This window comes from Aythya ferina, assembly GCF_964211825.1.
Source record: "Aythya ferina genome assembly, chromosome: 2".
NCBI lineage: Eukaryota > Metazoa > Chordata > Aves > Anseriformes > Anatidae > Aythya > Aythya ferina.
Window position 1 is genome coordinate 131,085,949 of NC_140297.1, and position 22,735 is coordinate 131,108,683.

At 45.7% G+C, this 22,735-nt stretch overlaps 1 protein-coding gene across 1 annotated transcript in view; it reads left to right on the top strand.

Moving 5' to 3' along the window:
• Positions 1–2,679: 2,679 nt before the first annotated feature.
• The window catches only part of ZBTB10 (zinc finger and BTB domain containing 10), a 28,074-nt gene continuing 8,018 nt past the window's right edge, over positions 2,680–22,735 (top strand). Inside the window, exons 1-2 of the mRNA XM_084511221.1 lie at positions 2,680–4,017; positions 10,883–11,780. Coding sequence (XP_084367347.1) covers positions 3,007–4,017; positions 10,883–11,780 — 1,909 coding nt within the window. The 5' untranslated portion in view covers positions 2,680–3,006. The remainder of the gene's footprint in view (positions 4,018–10,882; positions 11,781–22,735) is intronic.

Sequence of the window (22,735 nt, forward strand, 5' to 3'; positions counted from 1 at the left end):
CAGAGTTCTTTCCTATACTGTCCCATCAAAAAATGGAACAGGAAAGAGATTCTAGTTGTTGTCCAAACACATGAACTTTGGTACTAAACACCACTGACTCTCAAGAGACTACAGGGGAAAAAGGTGTGCTAAAAATCACCACAAGCTGCACATCAGTGATCGTTTCTACCTAGGAACCTTCGTAGCACATGGGTTTGATAGGGGAACTGAAAAACTGTTGATGAAGGAACAGTGAATTAATGTTACTACAAAATAAATGCATTCTTGCTACAGCATCTCGGGATGCTTTTTGAAATATTTAGTCCCATCATGAATATAATATAAAACCGCATTTGCACCCAAGCAGTCTAAAAATAAAAACTTCTGCAGCAAAGATAAGCGATTTTTTTTTTTTTGTGACTTACTCAGTGACAAGACTGCTATGCAAAAGTTAAGATTACCTGGTGAGACCTGTGTCCATGAAGACACAGAGTAAAAGTATCAAATTCACCACTACAATATAAAGTCTGTTGTCATGAGGCCATTAATGACCAATTAAATTAGCCACAATGGTTTAAGTTGCCCATGTTGAGCACTCTGAATGGAGGAGGAACCCCTCATAGAGAGCTGGCAAAGCAAGACAGCGGTGAGGTGATTTGGGAGGAGCTGTGCTACTAAATGTTTTCTGTGCAAACAGTCCAGGAGACTCTGAGATGTTGTCCCCGAGCAGCCTCTTGCAACGCTGGGGTCGGCCCCGCTTTGAACTCCAGAGGTTTCTTCCAATCTAAATTATTTTATGATTCTCTATCAATTTTATTAGCATTCTAGATTACCCACTGCACTTAAATGCAGATTATCCCTGCAGTCCAGCGTTGGGACCTATAGCTTGTTATCCTCCAGCTCCTCCTGTGCTGTCTGGGCATCCCAGCTCACTCCGAGATGCCCATTTCAAGCCCTCATGAGGGATTCAGGGTACGTTCCCCCTACCTTATGCATGAGTCCAGGCAGGGATTCTTCGTGTAAGCTCACAGCAACCTGCACTGGTTGCCGACAACCTACATTCAGTAAGAAATACTCCATAGCACCACGCATTTCTTTAACCCCAACACAATTTTCAAACGGCTAAGAAGTTCAGACACAGGCAGGTGCTGAGGCAGCTGTAAGTGGATGGATGTGTACAGACAAGGACTGTGAGCTGTAGGGCTGTAGGACGCAACGCACAGCCTAAAGTGGACGAGCCACCAGTCCCCTCCGTGCTGTATGGACGCTGCACCACGGGAAGCTTTCGCTTCGGTGGACCCAGGTTTGAATCGCTACCTCCACCCTGTGCCCCGCCGAGGCACAGCAAATTTCATAACGCTTTATCTCCCGTCCCTCCTCTCACCCCTCGCCTAAATTTAGAGCATCCCTCCTGGAAACCCGACACTGCCTTTGACGGCTTCGGTGTTTATCCATGGGCGGCTCTCCCCTCACCCCTGCAATTGTAGGACGAATTTCTTAACCAGTGGAAACTAATTTTCCACCCAAAGTCTCCTTTTTCTCAATTCTTTGGAAGGAACGTGACATGCTTTGTGGCACCACCTACAGCATTTACAGCATTTACGGCAAACTCTCCTCAGAGCTTTAGGTCATTTCTCTCCCCGTGCCTTTCACGGTACTGAAAGGAGCGAGCTCTCGGAGCGCTTTGAGGCGGAGGATTAGCTTTTGTGTCGCTGAACACGTGCAGCCACAAAACCTGCGGCGCCAGCCAAAGGGGCACTGCAGGCCCCGAAACGCCACGAGTGGGACAGGGGGTGGGGGGCTCGGCCGGCCATGGGTCTGCCCACGTGTGGTGCCATGAACCCGTGGATGGTTTGGGTGGGAAGGACTCCAAACATTGCTTAGCGCCAATGCCCTGCCATGGGTGGGATGCCCCACACAAGGTCAGGCGCCCCGTGATGGCCTTGGTGCCTCTGCTGCTGTGGTGTTGCTGTCTCTTCTCACTGGTGTTTGCCCCAGAACCGCTTGGTTTTGCCCCAGTTCTCCTCACAAAACTGTCTGGTTTTGCCCCAAAACGCCTTTCCTCACATATTTGCTCCCCTTTCTCTGTGGGGCACCCAGCTGCCGGCCGTGTGAGCCCCCCACACCCACCCTCCCCCTGCCCGGTGCTTCCTTTTTACTGATCTCAGCTTTATTTTAACTTTAGCTTTAATTTCATTTCAGCTTTATTTCCACTTCACGGTTTTTAATTATCGACTTTAACCCCTTCGCCGCCGGGCGGGGCGGGGCGGGGCGGGGCTGTGGGCGGGGCTGTGGGCAGGGGCGGCGGCGGCGGCGAGGCGCGGCACGTGCCGGGCGCCTAACGGTCCCGCACGCGCCCAACGGCCCCAACGGGCGCTAACGGGCGCTAACGGCCGCTCCGTCAGGCGGCTGGCCGGGGCGGGCGGGCGCTCGGTGCTCGCTGCCGTTATCCCGGGACGGGACCGGGAAAAGAAAACCGGGACGGGAGGGAGGGAGGGACGGGAGGGAGGGAGGGAGGGGAGAGGGGGGATCCCGCTGCGCGTGCGCAGTGGGAGGAGGGGGGGGCTCGGGGCGGGGGGCTTGGGGGGGAGGAGGAGGAGGAGGAGGAGGAGGAGGAGGAGGAGGAGGGGGGGGCTCAGGGGGGCGGGGCGGGGTCGCGTGACGCGCCCCAGCTGTCGCGCGCCCGCCCCCCCCCCTCCCTCCCCTCCCTCCCCTCCCCTCCCGCCGCCGCCGCCGCCCCCCGCTCGCGCTCCCCCTCCCCTGCGGCGGGCCCCCCGGTGCATTGTGGGAGCGGTCCGTTGTTCGCCCTGCCGCTCGGCCTGATCCGGGGCCTGCCGCCGCCGAGCCGGATCCATTGTGGGCAGCCCGCGGCGGCGCCCAGCTAGGCCGGAGCCGGGGGGGGGCCGGACTTTGTTTCCCTCGGCCGCCGCCCCCCTCCCTCCGCTTCCCACCCTCCGCTGCCTCCTCCCCGGCGGCGGCGGCGGCGACGACGACGACGACGACGACGACGGGCGGGGGGCGCACGCCATGTTCGCGGAGATGAACCGGCGGACGCTGGCGTTCCGGGGCGGCGGCCTGCTCACCGCGGCGGCGGCGGCGGCGGCTGCGGCGGCGGCGGCAGCGACGGGAGGAGGAGGAGGAGGAGGTGGGGCCGGAGCGGGCGAGGCCTGGGAGCCGCAAGCCCCCGAGGCGCTGAACGGGCGCGGGGCGGACGAGGAAGTGGAGCTGGAGGGGCTGGAGGCCGAGGAGCTGGAGGCGGCCGGCGACGAGAAGGAGCTGCTGCTGCTGCCGCCGCCCCCCGCCGCCGCCGCCTCGCCGCCCCCCGCCGCCGCCGCTGCCGCCGCCGCCGGCCCCATGTTCGCCGAGCGGAACCGCCGGACGCTGGCCTTTCGGGGCGGCGGGGGGCTGCTCGGCGGCCCCCCCGCCGCTAACAATGGCTGCGAGGCCTCGGCCTGGCCGCGGAAGCACTTCAACGGGCGGGGGGCGGACGAGGAGCTGGAGCTGGAGGGCGCCGAGGGCCTGGAGCCGGAGGGGCTGCTGGAGGGCAAGGAGCTGGTGCAGGACGGCGGCTCGCTGAGCGACAGCAGCGACGACGAGGAGGACGGCGAAGGGGGCAGCCTGGGCGACGGCAGCGGCGCCGAGGGCGGCAGCTGCAGCAGCAGCAGGCGGTCCGGGGGCGACGGAGGGGACGAGGCGGAGGGCAGCAGCGTGGGCGCGGGGGAGGGGGAGAGCATCAAGCACTTCCCGCTGGCCCGGCCCAAGTCCCTGCTGCAGAAGCTGCACATCTCCTTCCAGGGCTCCTGGCTCAAGGAGTTCCCATGGCTCTACTACTGCCAGGAGACCGGCCTCATGTCCTGCGCCTGGTGCACCGCCGCCGCGGCCGCCGCCGCCCCCCCCGAGCTGATCCTGGCCGGCGGCCCCGTCCCCGGGGGCCACGACGAGCTCTGCAAGGGCACCCGCAACTACAAGCGGGCCCTGCTGCTGCGGCACCACCTCTCCGCCGAGCATCGCCTCAACGAGCCGGGCAGCGCCGAGCAGGTAGGGGACGCGGGGGGGGCTGAGGGGGGAGGGACGGCCTCCCCTTTCGCCCAGTTTTGTGGCTTTTGTTGTTTTCTTTCTTTCTTTTTTTTTTTTTTTAATCCCCGCTTGCCCACGTGTACGGGCTCCTTGACGCGGCTTCCTGTGTTTGTCGCGGCTGCGGCCGGCCTCGGCGCATGGGGGCAGTGGGTGCCCCTTGCCGAGCCCGTCTGTCCGTCCTTCGTGCCGCCGAGGTAAGCCAGGGCAGCCCGCGGCGCTGCACTGATTGAAGGCGCCGGGCACCGCTTCCTCCTGCGGTCCCGGGGGAGGAGGGCAGCGGCCGGAGCTCGGCAGCACGAAATCCCGCTCCTTCGGGGCCCTTCCGACGCCCTGCGCTTGGTGCCTTGCTCGGGTGACTCCGGGCTGCGCCTCCCCGTTGTAAATCTCTCTGCCGAACGCGGTCCTTTAGATTGGAGTTACTTTGCCAGAAATCTGCAGTCGCAACTTGGTGTTTGTTTGAGATAAACATGTGGTTTCCCGAAAGCCACCGTAATATGCCAGCTCGCCTCCGGTGCTTTCGGACTGGTGAAACTCTTCGCGCTCCCTGCCGAACTCAAAATTACTGCATTTCTGGGCTTCTCTTCTGTGTAATGCAGGGCTAACTGAGAGCTTTTCACCCGCGTATGCTCTAAAGAATAGCCTTGCCGAATCACTAGCCGCCTGCAGCCTTTCTCCCAAAGGATGTCTGCACTGCAGAAGTTCGCTCAGATTGGCTAACTGGCAGTAAAGTTGCCAGCAGGCACAAGCTGCTGCGCTCCAGGTTAGGTTACTGCTTGACCTGTCAGATCGAAGCCGAGCTGTTAGCCGGAATTAATCCCTGACTGCTCTGCTCTCGCTGTTCAGAGCTGAGTTTTCATTAAAATGCCCGCCGTGGCTGCACTGATGCATCTGGGCTCCGACTCACAGCGCAGCACTTAAATTGAGCGTGTCGCTCGAGCACTTTAAGGAGCTCAGGGTACCTTGGACAAGAGCTGCTATTCTCATGGGTTGGGTAGGGCATCAGAACAACGGATAAAAAGTTAGGTGAGCATAGCTTTTCTTAGAGCCAGTCAGAAAAGGGATACAGATCTAATTTAAAACTCCCGCAGCACTTCAAAAAGAAAAAAAAAGTTACGAAGTAATACCAGTTATCCAAGACAGTATTTTGGGTCTAGAAGTGCAGCGTTTGCGTTTAAGATGAGTAATGCTGCCTCTACAGTTACTGCATTCACGGACTGAAATTCTAGGGCCCCTGTTGTTACGCACGTCCCATGGCAGGAGGTCGCTTTATCAGTTTCCTGCAATCTGAGTTTTGCTATTCTCTGCAGTATTTTGGCCTGACTTGCCTGAAATACCTTCAGCTTCTATTTTGAAGCTCTCGTTTGTGATTTCTTTTATCTCTTAACGTTTCAAAAACATTCTTTTTGTTCAGTGTTAGTGTGGTATGTTCTGTGCCATCCTGTTGTGAATGATTACCCTGCAAAGGTATGTCCTGTCGCTGTGCAGCCTCCATCTCACTAGATAATGCTACTTGGTGGCACAGTTGGAGGTTTCTCTTACAGCCCTTAGCTATGTGTAAATAAAACATATTCCAGGTGTTGTTTTTTTTTTCCTACTAGACTTAATGCTCTTTCCTTCTGACCTTCCATCCCTGTTGTATCACAACATTTAATATTGGAGAGGAGGGAAGAATCTTATCTTGCACGTCACGGTAGCCTAAAAGTTAATGTGTTGCTTATATTTGAAGATTAACCTTTCACTGTCATGGGAATCCTCATAAAAATGAGCCTCTGCCTTTCTGCCACTGATAACTTGAGAAAAAATAATGGTAGTAACTGTAATAATGAATGAAAACGGATAGGTAAGATGCGTCAGTGGTTCTTTTGTACTTACTAATGATAAGGTTTGGACAAAGTAAGCTTTCAGTACCTCTAGAGAGTGGTGATTCTGAGTAGAAAACAGTGCTGGATGCATCCCTGTGCAATCCCACTGCAGTGAAAAACTTGCTACAAGGGAGGAATTGCAGTTTTTCAAGAGTTACTGTAGTTGTTTTTTTTTGTGGTGCACTTCTGGGTTACACTTGCCTTATTGCAAATATGATTAAGAATAACTGTTTTCTTTGCACGGTTTGTTTAGTTTTCATATCCTTTCACGTTTTTAATAGCACGTCCACTTATCTTGATCCATATGTTTAATTTAATACCAAAACAATCGCCATAATTTTTATCTTAATGCCTCGCTGCCAGATACTCGGAACAAAAGTAGGTAATGTGTACCCTGACCATATTTCCAACGCGCATAATGAGGCAGCAAAGCCTTTGAAATTTAATGAAATTTGGGAGAGATCTTTTGGTCTTTGTCTTAGAGACAACACATATGTATTCTTGACTTGACAAGCTTCAACTGCAGGGCATGTTTAGCAGCTGCTAATAAACATATGGCGTAGTGCCACTCTTGGAGAGCGGGAAGGAAATTGTAGGTGTTGAGACAGTAAAGCAGTGGAAATTTCTATAGGTCTGCTGGATATTACACATGAAGAAGTGAGTGATGATTTCAGTTTATTTTTGGGATACGTTTAATTTGGAATGCCAAAATACATCACAAGTGGTTGCAGCTGCTGTAATTCAAGGGTATGGAACTGTCAGGGGTTGGTGCTTCGTCCTAAGACCAAAATCTTAACTCCTTTCTTTCTCATCTAGTTTTTAAAATAATCTCTCTCCGTGTTAAAGTTTAGAGAGAGATAAAATTCAGCAAGGAACTACTTTCAGGTTTTTTAGAAAATGGACTTAGTTCCATTTTTATTTTTTTTTAAAAAAAAGACACTGGGAAATGACAGCAAAATATTTTAATTCTGTGATGAATTTAGATCCATGAGTTGCAGATTTATCGGCAGTTGTCGGCTCCTCTCTTTAAAGCTGTTTCTTAAACCATTTTTTTTTTCTCTGGACATAATTTGAAGCTGAGCTTTGGCAGTACTGCCAGAAAAGCTTTCTCCAGCCTAACAGGCATGTTGGTTTAAAGCAGAAGCTCTCCAAGAGGAGGAAGGCCTTTGATGTGTTATTTTTTCCATGTGAACTGTAATTGTTTGCTTTGTGTGAGCGGTGATGAATAGAAGTCATCGTGCTTCAGATGCAAAAGTGGCATTGTAGTGGTCTAAGTTAACTTCTTGAGTTACTCACAGCAGAGCAGAGCAGCGAGGAGGGAGTCAGGACCTCGGGGCAGGGACTCCCGCCTGCCCTAGCTTTGTGCAGTGCTCCCACCCGACATGGAGCTGCTCAACCGGGTGTCGGGCAGGGGCGTCGCAACTCCGAATCGCTGCGTTTTGGGTGATGCTGCAGCACGTCAGACAGCAGTGGAGCTGATAAGACCGTTTTACGAGATAATTTTCCTCTGTAGCTGCATGTGCTGGAGAAATTCCTGACAGCTCGCTTCTGTTACAAGGTCCATTTTTCAGGTTGCGAATTGATTTGGGGGTATAGAAAAGATAGCATAGAGCAAGGTGTGGTAATGGGAAAGGGATTACAAAAATGTGGCAAAACTACTTTTTGGATGGATACAGCTGGGGTGGAATCTGCTGGGGTTGTTTTTGCTAACCTCCCCCCGCTCTTTCTCCCAGGAGGCAGAGCATGCTGATGGCACAGAAGGGAAAGAAAAGCCAGTTTCTAGTAGCAGTTTTTGATCGTCTCTTTCAGCTATTAGCTTGTAGGCAGGTTTAATTAGTGAGTTGTACATATGAAAGAGTCATTTATCTATGCATATATTCAGAGACATGTGAATTGGAAATGAGCTCAATATTAGTTTCTCTGAGCAGTTTGGGTTCTGTTAGACCACTTTGTGTTGCACGCAGACTGAAGCTTTTCAAACTTACTCTGTAAATTCCACACATGAGAACACAATTCTTCATTTTCTAGTTTTCTTACGAGTTTTTAAAGGTAAAGTGGTTGAGATAACTTCAGCCAGGGAATACTTTTGTCTGCATTCTGAAAATATAACTTGGCATCTAAGGAAATATTAGCTTGTGTTTCTCACCAGAAAAACATTACCCTTATGATGATTGCTATGAACATAACAGGGGTAATAGAATCTTGAAGATAACTTTGATTTTTTTTTTCTGTAATTATTTTTGTAACTCTAATATTAGAGTGTGTTGTACCTGTTCTGCTCAGAGAGGAGATGCTTGAAACTCTCCAAGGGGGTTATTACATTTCTTCCATCTTTCTCATAGTAAATGCTAATGCTTGGTTTCCATAGACTTATTAACTGTTGGGATGTTAGGGCTTTTGCTTTTTTTTGCGGTGCAGCATTAAGATTAGCTGCTCCCATAGCAGCAGTTAGGCAGTTGTGATCAATGTTACAGTCAGCTTGAAAAAAATCTTTATGCACCCCATTCTGTAAAGCTCTGGGTGCCTGGGGTAAGCACATCTCTTTGCCTGAACACCCCCATCTGTATTTCAGATGTTAGTTACACGATGTCTTTTACTTCCACTCAGCCTTCCATTTTCATAATGAAGACTTCAGCCCTCTTTCCGTAGCACATAAATCTGCAAGTCCTTTTTACCATGCTGGCTTGTCATTTTCTTAAAGAAAAGCTGCATTGTAAATCTCACTTTTCAGCTGGATTGACTGCATACACATCCTCAGTTAAAACATACTCTATCACTTCTCTGTAATCAGACATTGTAAAAAAGACACTGTAATCTGCCTCCTGCAGATTATTTTTAAGCTTTGCGTGGTGTTTAACATGCTCCCAAATAACAAAATTCTATCAGCTATTGTAGCCTGTACCCGACGTCTGCTGTGTACGACGCAAGTCACTGGTGCTTGGTTTGGACAAGAGTGACAACGCTTTGGTATCATCTTTTTTGTTTTAATCTGATCCAAAGTCAGGGTGATCAGCACTTTGAACCTACACAGTGCTACCTGGCGACAGCAACTTGGTCCAGATCTGAAATCCCCAGAACTTAATGTCACACTTAGTTGTTGCACATCTGGGATGTCATTCCTGTTTCTGCGCCCTGATCTGGGAGAGTATTTGTTTTTGTCAGAGAGCAATTTAAAGAAACACATTTAAAAAAAAAAGTGTAAAAAGGTATATATTAAAAAAAAAGCTGAGGCTGGACAAAGATCTGTTGATTGTTTTCATGTAAAAACCTAATTGCTGCTGGGTACTTTCTAAGAAGAGATTTAGAAACAACTTGAATGCGACAGCAAACTGAACTTTGTCTGCACGAAATGCTGAAAACTTTCTCTCTTGATTACTCTGGGCATTATTTGCTGCTTGTAGATGTAAAATCCCTTTTGGGAGGGGGTAGTTCAACCTCAGCTGCTCGGTTGGCATCCCGGTGATAAGCACTGGGGCTGTGTCTTGATGTGAGTACTTATTTAATGCATTAATTCCTCTGTAGTGGAAAGCAGCTTTTTGATATACATGTAGCTGCTGTAGCCCCAAAATAAGGGGAGTACTTTGCTTTACAATATATTTCAGCCCCAGTATACGTTACGGGTTCTTGAAAGCCCATTACCTGTATCAGACCTGTAATACCGAGGCAGTGGAGCCTTTAATACCCCTACCTTTTTTAATACCTGTGAGTCTCTTTTTTGGTTTTGTTTTTAAACAGAGGAAACAAACAAAAGACATCACTGGCAAAATATACTTTTCTCTCATTCAAAATCATTTTGGAACCAGACAGTTCTGAACTGTTCTTTTTTTGCTAGAAAAGAGGAGAGAGTCTTAGAGATCCAGCACAAAAACAACCCTGTCATCATCAGTGCTCTTGATGGCAGCACTGATCAATCAGTATAAGTATGGTCTCAAACATGCCAGCCTGTTACTTTCTGCTTGCTTCTAGCTGCTGCTTTGTACCACATCTGAATCATCACTGTCTAAACATCAGTTACAAATTGCCCAAGTGCTGTAAAGACTTCTTGTTACTCATCAGCCTCTGCCTGAACTAATCTTTAATAACTCATTTCTTGGTGTTGGATTGTTTGATGCTACTGTTAGGAGATTTTTGAAGTCACTTCTGAGATCTCTTCTTGGAAAGGTTGTAGAGAGACACATATGTATTGTCTGTATGATGAAATATTTAGCAGTTAAAGATGTTGCTACTAGGAAGTTTCAGTGAAGTTTGATTCAAGAAAGTCTTAGATAATGTTGCTTAACTTTGGTTTGGTCACCTGCAGTTTTCTGTCCACTTGTCTTCTAATACAGCTATTTAATACTATACCTGCACAATGAGAAAATAATTTTTAAAAGCACCCTAATTTGTAGAACGGTAGAAGAAATCTAGCTGTTGTTATAACTACTCTGACAATGTGTTTTCCTTAGAACATATAAAACAGGTATAGGTTGGGAGATAAGACGTTATATATTCATCTCTCAGCCTAAGCAAATGTTGAATCCATTATCATGGTTGTCTTTTGACCTGTTAAAGTGGAGAGTTCTAAGGAAAAACAAAGAACTGGATATGTGAGAACCACGTAGTTAAATCTTAGGAAAGGAACTCCACATCGTTAATGTATATGGCTTAACAAAGACAAGTACTTAGTGCTCAACTAAATCTTACCTTACTTTTGGCCCCAATTTTACTTCCTTTGTCCTTAGGGCAATTCTGCTAGTTCTGTTTTTGTTCCAAATGGGAGAGTGGGGGGTGGAATGAGAACACGACTCTCAGTTTACAGAAGTATTTTTTTAATTATATATTCCAGCCTGTCTTTATGACCAAGATTATTTATAGATATATATATATATGTATATATTTCTAAGTTTAGTTTCGTATCCTTATAATAGCATTGTATGATTAAGAACATTCATTAAGAGCTAATTATGTTTTTTTTCTGATTCCAGGAGTCAGAGTTACCGTCGGAACTGAATAATGAAGGATACTGTGATTTTAACAGCAGGCCAAATGAGAACTCTTACTGCTATCAGCTCCTGCAAGAACTAAACGAGCAGAGGAAGAAAGGCATTCTTTGTGATGTCAATATTGTGGTGAGTGGGAGGGTCTTCAGAGCTCACAAGAACATCCTGGTTGCAGGCAGCCGCTTCTTTAAGACTCTGTATTGCTTTACAAACAAAGAAAGCCGTAACCAAACCACTGTTACCTATTTAGATGTTGTTGCTGTTCAAGGTTTTTCTGTCATCTTGGACTTCTTGTATTCCGGGAACCTCGTGCTTACGAGCCAAAATGCCATTGAAGTGATGTCAGTGGCCAGCTACCTTCAGATGACGGAGGTTGTCCAGTCTTGCCGCAATTTCATTAAAGATGCCTTAAACATAAGTATAAAATCAGAAGCTCCAGAGACCGTTGTGGTGGATTATAACAGAAGATCTGTTAGCAGGGATGGTATGTCTCCAAGGGATCAGAAAGTTGCCAGTTTCTGGGCAACACGAAACCTTACCAACTTGGCAAGCAGCATAAAAACTGAGAACGATGGTTACTCTATTGATGAGGCCCAAATTGAAAGCTACCAAATGAATGACTGCAGTTGGGTCCAGGACAGCTCACCTGAAATGGCTGAAAGTGAATCTCAAGGAGAGGGAAAAGTTTTTGTGTGGAATGACATGGGCTCACAGGGACAATCAGTTCAAGAACCCGGAAAAGCAAGAAGGAAAAACCAAACTGCAAAGAGATTTATTTATAATATACCACCTAATACTGAAGAGAACTCGGAAGATTGCTCAGTGTTGCAACCATCAGTCCCGTATCCAGAAGAAGATTTGTCATTTATTAAAGAAGAAGCAGGTAAATATCGTGTAGCATCAGTCATTATTTGAAAACTGATTTTTTGAATAAAGTACGCTACTATGTAATTTTTATAAGGCTGTGTTAGGGTCTTTTACTAAAAATTAGCACACAATTAGGATAATTCAGCAATCTGATTCTCTCTCTTGGGTTGCAGCAATGTGTCTTCAGCTAGAGAAAAGAATTGCCTTAGCCCATGCCATGTGGTATATAACATACTTTTTACAACTGACTGTTGGGTTGCAGATCCCTGCCAACTAGTAGGAGCTGAAATCTTCACATCTATATTTGATCTGTAGCTACAGTTAGGCACAAAATCAAGGAGCAATAACTGATGGGTCATAATGCTAGCTGGCTGCATGGAGATTATCTTTATAATTTTCTTTCACTGGCAAAAGATTTTTGTGGTCGTGTCCCTGAGTCTCAACAAGAAACAGAAATAAACCTTCCACTACTGCTTGTTGTAAGGATATCTGGGAAAATGCACAAGGAGTAATCCTGGCTAGTATAATATTGACTCTTACAGCACATAGATTTGAGAAGCAGATGGGAAAGAGATGCCACGATGACTTACAGGAGAGAGAATATCTTACTGTTGAACTGTTTTTCAAGCAAATCTTGAAATGTGACTTGATTCCCAGCGTTGTTTTTTCTTTTAAGAATATTGGTTAATGTAAGTGCTAGAATAAAATTAAATGTATGTAAAGATAAACACAGTCACAGAGTTCTAAGCAGACAGTTCACAGTGTATTTAGAATTCAGGGTAGTGTAGTTTTTAATTACTTTTATATCATATGAGTAGCTGAAACACATACTTAAAATACTGCTGTTTACCTGTGTCACTTCCAGGCAGATTGGCAACTTTGAAAGTGTGACTCTGAACCTTGAATTTCAGAGTTGACTCCCAAATAGAGTTAAATTAAAGGTAGATTTAAGAAATAGCTGGAACAAAGTTCTTTAGACACGTCTGTTTCTAAAGCCTTTTAAAATGAATGGCCCCTTCAAGCATGTCAAGAGACTGTAGGTGTCCTCTGCCTCCCAGGCTCACAAGGTAGAATTAAGAGGAGAATAACTTAAGGAAAAAGAAAGTCACTCAGACCTGTGGGCGTAGAGTATTTTTGTAAGCCAGTGACAAAACACAGTTGAAAGCAACCTGAGTTCTCAGGAAGGCCTAGAAACCTACATTCAGTTTGGCGGAAGGAGGCATGGCCTTAGCTTCTTGCTGTACCCCCAGTCTTGTTGATAAACAAGGTTGGAGAAATCCAGATGAGATCTTCTGGGGCCCTGAAGCCCTTCTGCCCGCGGTGCTGTGGAGCCTTTCTCTGGTGCTGGCAGCTGCTGAGGTGTGAAGAGGCAGTGGGTGGGTAGCAGTCCAGCAGAGGGCACGTGGTGCCTGTGCTGCGTTGTACCAGAACGGATCCGTGTGTCATGTATGCGTGAGCACCGCGATGGCATGTGACAGTGGAGTGGTGTGGACAGGACCTATGGGGAGCTCTGTCTGGTGGGAGCAGCAGCGGGCAGTTCAGGAGATGTCTGTTGTCAGCAAGTGGCACTACGGGAGCAGATTTGGAGGAGCAGCTGTGCTGGGGAGCTAACACTGGCTCTGTGAGTGTAAAAGGTGGTTGCTTATCTGCAACCTTAATCTCTGAACTCAGGGTAGGTCCTCACTAGCTGTTCAGTTCAGCTTGGGAACACACTTGTGAGGAGAATTTCCCGATCTTAATGTACTTTGATTCATATTGTGAAGCATTCTTGGGCTGCACAGGGTTTCTTCTGCGTGAAATGAAAATGAAAGCTGTGTTTGAGAAACATGCCTGTTGTGTGTCAACCACAAACAGCTGTTGGGTCTGCAGCACCAGGTTAGATACAGCCTTAAGTAAAGCAGCTAGAGCTGTGCGTAGTGGGGATACTGGGTCTTCAGCACCCACATAACACATCTGCCTGTGCCGGGCCACGCTGCTTGCTGAAACACGTTTAGCTGGAGTGGCATGAGAAAGGGCAGTAGAAAGTCTGGAGCAGGAGTGGGGGACCTGAGGTGCCATAAATTACACAAATACCAAGTTCCTGACACAATTTAGCATGTGTTTTTTCTACTTCTGATTTATTTGGGGTAGACAGTCAACTTTTTTTTAACTGTTGGAAATATCACAGAGAATAAGTATACATCTAACAAGTGGTGTCTCCTGCAACAAACTGAAATGCTTGTACACATTCTACAGAACTTGAGTAGCTGCTCTGGACCTTTCATGTAGGAGGAGTAAGGGGTGATGGGGGCAGTGCAATAACAATCAAATGAATTCTGAACTTGCTCAGGTTTTTTTGGACAGAAATACCAAGGTTTCCAGTCGTTCATTGTGCTGAAGAATTAAACTACAAAATATGTTCCACACAACATCTTGATGGAAAGAACTGTGGTGGAGGCATGGATCATGGTGAATTTGTGCTGAGGTGTCTGTCCAAAATTTTGGACAGACGTTGAAAGCTCTGTGATTGTAGGGGACAAGTAAATTTATTTATTAAACTAAGAAACAGTGTCAATTAATGATCTCCTTGGTACTGTGACTTCAACGTAAGTGATCCCAAGTATGTAATTATATTTTTTTATGTTAATTCTATTTTGGAAGCCATATCTAATATTTTTCTATTAAGACCTTTACTTTAATGAAGTTCTTTTGTGTTATGTGTGTTGTTTGAAATGAGGAGATGCTGGAAGTAGGGCTTGGTACAGCTTACTTTCAGCTGTTCTCAGTACTTCAGCAATCAGCGTTCTTCCTCCTCTGCTGCTTGTTAGCTTTTCCTGTGCGCTACTTGGGTGCTAAGTGCATTTGTTCTGTAAAATGCTCTCGTCTTTAATGGCTCCTTCCAGCCCCAAGAAAAGGTGCAGGAGGGAGGAGGAAGAGGGATAAAGAACGGAGAATTGGAAGAATGTCAAGAATGGGTTGTAGAATAACCTGCAGGTTATATGATAACTTCTCAGTTGTGGATTAAATTTCCTGTGGAGATGAAAATCTACCAAAAAAAAAAAAAGACACTGGAAGTTAAAAATCCACAAAAAAATGTTTTCTGGAACAGATTTAAAACAACGAAGTTAGAAGAAAAAGAATGAATGGTGAATTCTTGTGATGCAAGCTAAGGAATACACTCTCACTTTCCCTTTGGCTGCTAAAAGAGAAAATGAGCTGCTTCTGTTACGCTTTGTAGTGTGCTTCTGGGATAACTAACACCAGCTGTGGTTATTAGATGTCTGATCACATGCAAAGTGAGTTGCTGTGTCCTTGACTGTGGTTTTAGGTTGTTTGGCTTTTTTGTGAGGGGAGAGAAATACCATAGGCTTACTGGAAGGGAAGCCAATATAAGAACATTCCTCTCATTACAAAAACTTAAAAACAAAAACTAGAACAGGATAAAAAACAAAAGCCACTACCTTGAATCGTGTAGTAGATGGACTTTCCAGTTGGGTACTGCTAGGTAAGTATTAGATAAACAACAATAAAAGTTTTCTGAGCTGTCACCTTGTGTCCCAGTAAAGCAAACGTGCTAAACTGCTGCCTGCTGAAGGTGAGTTTTCTTGCAGACATCCATCCATAAGGGTATGTCAGCTTCTCCCTCCTCTCACCCTGCGTTGCCAGTGAGTTTATATTTAACACCTTTCCTGCAAGAAGTAGCACTTTGGGCTTCAAATAACTCTATAAAGCTGAGATGGGTTTTAAATTCATTGTGACATTTTTCTTCATTGATCTGCTTTTACTGAAGCCTTCAAGCACTCTCCAGTTTTAGCTACGTTAATTAAAATAGCTGAGCCTCTCCCTGCTGAAGGTACCATCCATCTTGCTATTTTCTGTTCTAGCTGATAATCTTAAAAACGCCTGCACTGTTTACAGCCACGGTGCATCCTACAATTAACCATTTACCATGGTGGAAATAACCGTGCAATCAGTCAGTACCTCTGGGTCAGTTTGCAGTTCTTAAAAGCTCAGTGATTCTGACTGGTATTTTTAGTGTCTGTTTGTGAGTTTATTACCACTTCTTGAATCTGTTTTTCATTTGGGCTTGGTTTTTGGAGTGTGTGTCCTATTCTTAGGCTTCAGAACACAACAGAAGTATTGCTTATGCTTTCCAGAGCTGACCGTGTTGATTCTAACAGACACTTTAATGGAGTATTCCAGTAGCGTTATGACGCTAACACTGGGTCGCTTGTTAGCATGATTTTCAGGCCATATAATGCTGTGTTATGCATTGGATTGGACAGGGCTCAAGGCAAAAGATAACAAGGACAGGATAAAAACAGCCCTCTGTGGAACAGGAGTTTTCTGGATAATTTCGTAGGTCTTAAGGATTTGAATTCAGTTTGCTATAAAAGCAACTATTTTTCCAGTATGTTACAAGCGGTGTCTCAAGCTGCTTACAAAAACGTGGTGCTAGTCACAGTTCTTGTCATATGCTGCTCCCTCAAGTCATAACTTGATCAGGACTTTGCAGTAAGAATGGGTAACTTTGTATTTAAAGAAACAGAGACTGAGGGACTTATCTGGACACACACTTCTTGTAGAGGTAAGTCCCATTTGACTGTCTGATTTAGGAAGAAAACAAGTATACTAACAGGGAACTAAGCTTATTTTTCTCCCCCTCTTTTCTGATTCTGTGACTCTCAGTCAGATCTTCATCAGACGTCCGGCTGATGCCCTGATTGAAAGATTTAAGTCGCTTAATGGACACTTAACCTCTCTGTTTGCTTCATTTCTTGTGTAAGCTGGAAATGAAGGCCCCAGGGGTTTTGAAAGGCATTTAAAGAGAATACAACACCTGGGAGTCAACTGCTTCCCTACCCAGTAAATTTACCTCTCCTCGGGATGATCCTGAAGATGAGTAGATTCTCGTGGAATGGACAACCGCTGACCTCATAACTTTAAGGAATATTTTGTGTATTCATATATTGTTTTTTTTTTTTTTAAATTAAAAAAAAGTCAGGGCAGGTGGGTTGGGGAAGAAGGTTACGTGGTGTCCACGAGCACTTGGATACAGATCAAGATTTGCACTGTCATCTAATTGCACAGATTGTTCAAGTTCTGCTTTTTGCCTTTGCCATCTGCCTGGAGAGCTGCTTTTTCTCTCAGTGTAAGTGAAGCATAGGCAATACATTCACTTCTAAGAAGTTATTGATCTGAAGTGTTGACTTGATCTTTTCACTACCTCTACTATTTATGAAATAGTGATGATGCTGGGAACAGCTACATAAATAAAAACAGGGGCTGCATATCTTCTTGATTTGTTTGGGGGACAGCTCCAGCTGTAGAAGTGAGCCCTGCTATTCCTTCAACTGCATTCCCTCCTGCACCTCAGAGATGTAGCTCAGGAAGTCACACCAAATTAACTTAATCATATGCTGAGCAGTGAAAGTGTTTTTGATCCAGAAGTTTCAGATCCTCTTTGATTGTAGATGGCTTCATTGTGGTGCTTTTTTCTGAACTATCATGAAGATAAAGAGTACAACTTCCCTTAAAAAGCACTTTCTTTTCCTCCAGATAACCATTACCCTAAAAAAAAAAAGGGGGGGGGATTGTGGATAAAAACAAGACTATTTCCTGCATTCTTGTCTTCACATGTCTGCCTGCTCCCAGATGACATTTATGAAGCAAAGGACTCTCAGTAATGCCTGTCTTTGCTGACATGGTACAGAAAAGCAACAAGTTCCTTATTTTACCTGCAGGTTTTCTGCCTCGATGGGGCTGTTCGATTCAGTTAAAATACCATAATGCGCTGTGAGAGTTTTTGTGCTAGTGTGGCCGTGTCACATCAGAGTTTGTAGAAGTATGAATTGACCAATTGCTGTTCAATTCCTCCAGTATAGCTTGTTTCTTGTTGTTGCTTGCTGTTTTTTAGTTGTTTGAGGGAAGGGGTAGGTCACCCTCAGTGTTGGTAGCTGTAGTGTAATAGGTTGCAAGTTCCAAGTGGCATGTAGTTGAACGAAAATCACTCTTTTCAGCTCTGTTTTCAGTTTCTCTTTGCTGCTAAGTTCTGGCTGCCCAGCTGCTCATGCTCTGTGTGCTGGGTGAATTCTGGAGCTGTAGAGGACTTGGAGTAGTTTTGTGGGGTAGAGGAGTAGGCAGCATTTCTTCTTTGTGCTGGTTCCCGTTCAGGTATCAGTAAATATATCCAACCAGAAATGTGTTCATGTTGTAGAAACTTTATACTATGAGTAGAATACTATGGCGTAGCAAGTTTATATCATGCTTGTTTGGGAGGGTTTTCCTGTTTGATTTTTTTTAAATAGATCGGTGTTTTTACAGATCTGTGCCTTGATCTTGTACCTTGTGTTTCTTCAAAGCTCTGTGTAAAGACAAAATCTCTCGGTATTCCTGGACAAAGTCAGACTTCGGCACAGTTTGTCTGGAATAAATGATACTGAGATACCTGTTTAGCACAACAGTTTGGCCATTTGTGGTGCTGCTGCTTCTTAGATTGCCTGCAATTAGAGAAGCTAGCACAAATTGAAACACTCCTTCCTTAACATTTCCTTTCAACTATTTAGCATAAAAAGTTGTTCTGTTCAAAACACTTTACATAGCAGTGGTACCTGTGCTTATGTCCTTCCATAAGAATAAATGCAATTGAATACATACTGGTTCTTGGTGTATTTGTCATGACTACAAGTAACGCTGTGATCAGTGGCGCAGCCTAGCAGCAGCGAAGGCTGGCCTCATGCTGGCAGAACTAGCAGAAACTGGCAGGACTGGCAAGTCCCCTGTACTCAGGACTGGCAATGCAATGCTTGAAATATCGTGCCCAGTTTTGGGCAGCCCAGGTCAGTCAGCAAACTGGAGGGAGCCCAGTGTAGGGGTAGTTAAGGTGGTTAGGGGGCTGGAGAACGTGTTGAAGGAGGGGCTGGGAAACTGAATTTGTTCAGCACGAAGAAGCCCGAGGGGGATCTACCTGCAGTCTGTAACTGCCTTAAGGTGATTCTGGAGACAATGAATCCAGCTGCTTTTCAGAGGTGCACAGTGAAAGGGCGAGAGTCTTGTCACAAGTTGCAGCAAGAGGCATTCCCCAGGTACAAGTTGTTGACCATGAAAGCAGTTGGGTTGGAGCAGATTGCTCAGACGGTTTATTGAATCTCCATCCTTGTGGATATTTAACACTTGGTAGGGTTCAAAGCAACATATAATCCAGCCTTGAAGCTAGCCCTGCTGTGAGCTAGGTTGAACTGGGTGACCTTCAGAGGTTCCTTCTGATCTCAGCTCTTCCTCGAGTCTGTTCCCTGAGACCAGTAGCTCCCCCCCATAACTGATGTGGATGGGGATAGCTCTCACCCTCTCGTGTTTCACTGTTGTTGCCTTTCTGGAGACACCAGCAAACTGGCTTTGTAAGCAGTGACAGACTGAGTGGCACCCCCTTCTTGGGGGGGATTTTTGGAGGGGGTGATGATAAGCGAGTTGTACAAACAGATCATATATTTGGCAACAATTGCCGGTTATCTGTCAGGGTGAGTTGATGATGGTTCTGCCTCCATAATCAAGGCAGTAAACAAGTTCTCATGAATGGGAGCTAGCAAAAATTAAGAGCACTTGGGAGTGGTATGGGGAGTATTTGTAAGATTGCACTGGCAAAATATCTTAAGTTTGTCTGAGACTTGTGTTGCAAGAGGCAGTTGAGAAGTAATCTGCCTTGACCCCTTTTCAGAAGCAAGGTTAAAGGAGTGAGTAATGCTCTGGGAACAAGCAGTACAATATATTTTCTTTCTTCTACCTTGCCAGTATGTAACTCTTGGCAGCACTGTTTTTTTTTCCTGTCACATTACTTAACATAAGCAACAAATCCAGCTCTCTAAGAGCAAACCAGATTGTATCAGTAGATTACCAGTGCTCTCTTTACGATCCTTGAAAGCTCTGGCCTAATCGCTTATCTGATCTACTTCCTGGCTTTTTCTGAATTGATCTGAGTAAGCAGTCAGTGTCAGAAAAGTTGGGGAGAAAAGCAGTCCTATTCCTTTTCTTCTTCCTTTGGCACTGTTTTTGGTGGTAATATATGTATGAAGAAAACAGAAGCTGGATTCATTACAGGGAACTGTGTCTGCTGTGCAGTTTGTATCCCTTCCCTTCCTGCACCCTGCTGCCATACCCCTTTCTATAGCGACCTGTTCAACATCTTCTGTCACTGAGCTTCGCAGTCTTTCCCCTCTCCTTTCCTTCCCAAAAGTTCAGCTTATTTCTGGTCACAGAAAAAACAAAACTCTGTCCAACTGAGGATGTGCCTGCTCATGTGTTCTTCGTGGTGATATTCCCCTACCTGTTGCTCTGAAAACTGAAATTCAGCGTCTGGCTTGTGGTTATCCTTTTGCCTGAGAAGGAGCACAAGTTAAAATGTAAAAGCCTTCCATTAAGTTCTTCTGTCACGTAAAAGCCCACACGACCCCTTCATGGTATTTGGAACGGCCTTAATCTCCTCTCAGACTGACATGGTGAGAGTTTTAATGCTGATAGTTAATCAGTTTGTGTTCTGTTTTATTAGTGGTATTATTTTGGTTCTTGGTTTGCTTTTTTTTTTTTTTTTTTTTTTTTTTTCTTAAACAAGAAGGATCAGGTTGCTAATAGAAGCCTCTTCTCCACGCAGGATGGAAGCATGGGTGGATGTTGGAGGCCAGCTGACATTTGAATGATTAACCTACGCTTATTTTAGGAATGAACAAAGCTGTAAAAAGCTATCCTTAGATGAGGGGAAAGCTGTGGTCAGATGAACCGGTCTGAAGATACAGAAGATTACCCTGTTTTTTGGTCTTTCTCATTACTGTGTGGATTCTGTTGTCTCCCCCCCCACACTCCTTCTGCCTGCTCTGCCCCCACAGCTGTGTATGGAGCTGCTTTCAGTCTCCTGTCAAAATCTGGGGTTGTGTTAACTTGCCAGGAACAACTTAGGTGGTGACTACAGCTGCAGGTGTGAGAGGAGCTGTAGCCTGGGTGGGAGGACTGGGAGAGAGCTCTGCGAGCCCCTGGGGTTTGGGGCATCCTACACGTGGCTCAGCAGCAGTCGGGAGCTGATGTGGCTGTCGGCTGCGCGTCCACCTTGGGGCAAGTGCTGGAGCCTGGGCTGCACTTCGGTTACGTGTAATTCATGTCCTCTGTGTGTGGATGAGCCATGAGATGCTACAAACTCATTTTCGGTGTTTTAAGCCTGTGAGGTGTGTGCACAGTCTAGAAAGAAGGTTTTCTAGGTCAACACATTATTATGAGAAGGAATAAGCATTAGGTTTAATTATGATCTGCTTAATCCTGTGTTCTGCAGAGACCGAGATGTCTGTAGCAACCTCTTATCTCTTGTGGTATCTAGACCAGTGTTCTTTCATGTTGTAGCAGGTCTTCTCTTCACATTGGAGGTAGACAGACCTAGTAGCTTTTTATCTGTGCTAGACTACTGCTCTGAAGTCTCTTTGGCTTTGTGCCGGGCCTTATGCTACGATCTAGGTCTCCCGAGGGATTTGAGCTCCTGGCTTCCCTCAAAGTTTGATACCAGCTGCGAGCGTAGATGTTCCTTGTGAAATTCCCTGTGTGCTCTCCTAGATCCAGAAGAATTCTCCTAGATGTGTAAGAACCATCGAAGTGATGGTGTTATATGTGTGCATGCTGGACTTTTTACTTCTGGTCAGTCTTTGTATGTTTATTTTGAAATCTTGTGTGCTATTGCCTGTACACAGCACGTGCGTTACACAGTCAAGGCCTCGGTCTGTTATCTTGCAGGTCCTTCTCCTAAAAAGGGAGGGGACGAGGACTGAGTAAACTGCTTTAATTGTTGCTCTTCCACTGTACAGCTAGAGACAGGGCAGTTCTGTTGGGGGGGAATAAAACCACGAAGAAAAGGTCTAATGTTTTAAATTATAAAAGGTGTTTTGCTCTTCTATTAGCTCCTGAAGTCTGCCTTAATTTGGAGGCTTTTAGCCTTGAAGTCATCATCTTAGCTTTTGCCCGGAGCTGTACAGCTCTGCTTCCTCACTAATCCTTTCTTGCATATTACTGAAGGAAGGTTTAGTGCTCACCTCAAAGGAATGTGTAGTTGGCATGCCTGTAGGGTATCTGTTCTATTGCTTGAGCTGCTGAGATGGCTTTGTAGGAGTAATACAGCTTCGAGCTAGCGGGAGGACTTCTTGCCTCTTTTGGACATAATGACGGCTATTGGAGTTTGTGGTTTAAAAGGTTTTTGGTAAAATGTTGTCCTCATTACTTTGTTTTTTCTAAGGTGGAGGGAGGTTTAGTCTTCCCTGCCCCTTCCCCCCCCCTTCTCTCTCTCTGCTGAAATAGCTAGGTGGGTAAGTTAAAATACTGACATTTCTCTTACTTCATCCATTCAAGCTGTGATTTTTAAAAGCTCAGATAGGTGGAATAGCTTTGTGCTTACTCTGTGGTTTGGCAGTCGCAATACAGCTTTGCTTATCATTTGCCATTGTGTAAAGGATATGGCAGAATTCTGGGTTTCCTATTTGTTAATTGATGTCCTTTTGAACTGTCGTCTTCTCGTGTTGCAGCTGCAACTGCTGCTGCCAACTGTAATACTGCGTGAGTGAGAAATAAAACTCATATCTATGCCTAATGCTGCAAGGATAGATAATTGGTACTTTTCTCCAATAAAACGGTAAGTTATGGGTGTTTCAGTGTGCTGCTTACACTACTAGCTGTACGAAACTGTAGTTTACACTGAGAGAAAGAAGTTCCTTTCCTAGAAAAATCCTTGGAATGAGCAGCATGGGGACAAGTCGAAAAGGCTTTGGACCATTAAAACCTACAGTCTCAGGGTGGAAAGTAAAAATAGATCCATTTGCTGTGAAGTCCTTCTCAAGGTTTCTGACAGCAGTGATGTTGGGAATCCAGTGTGGCGAGGATCTCAGCAACATCCAGACAAATAAAAGGAAATCTGCCAGTTTCCATTGCAGTTTGTTTATTTAACAATTATGTGCCTGTGAAGAAAGTAAT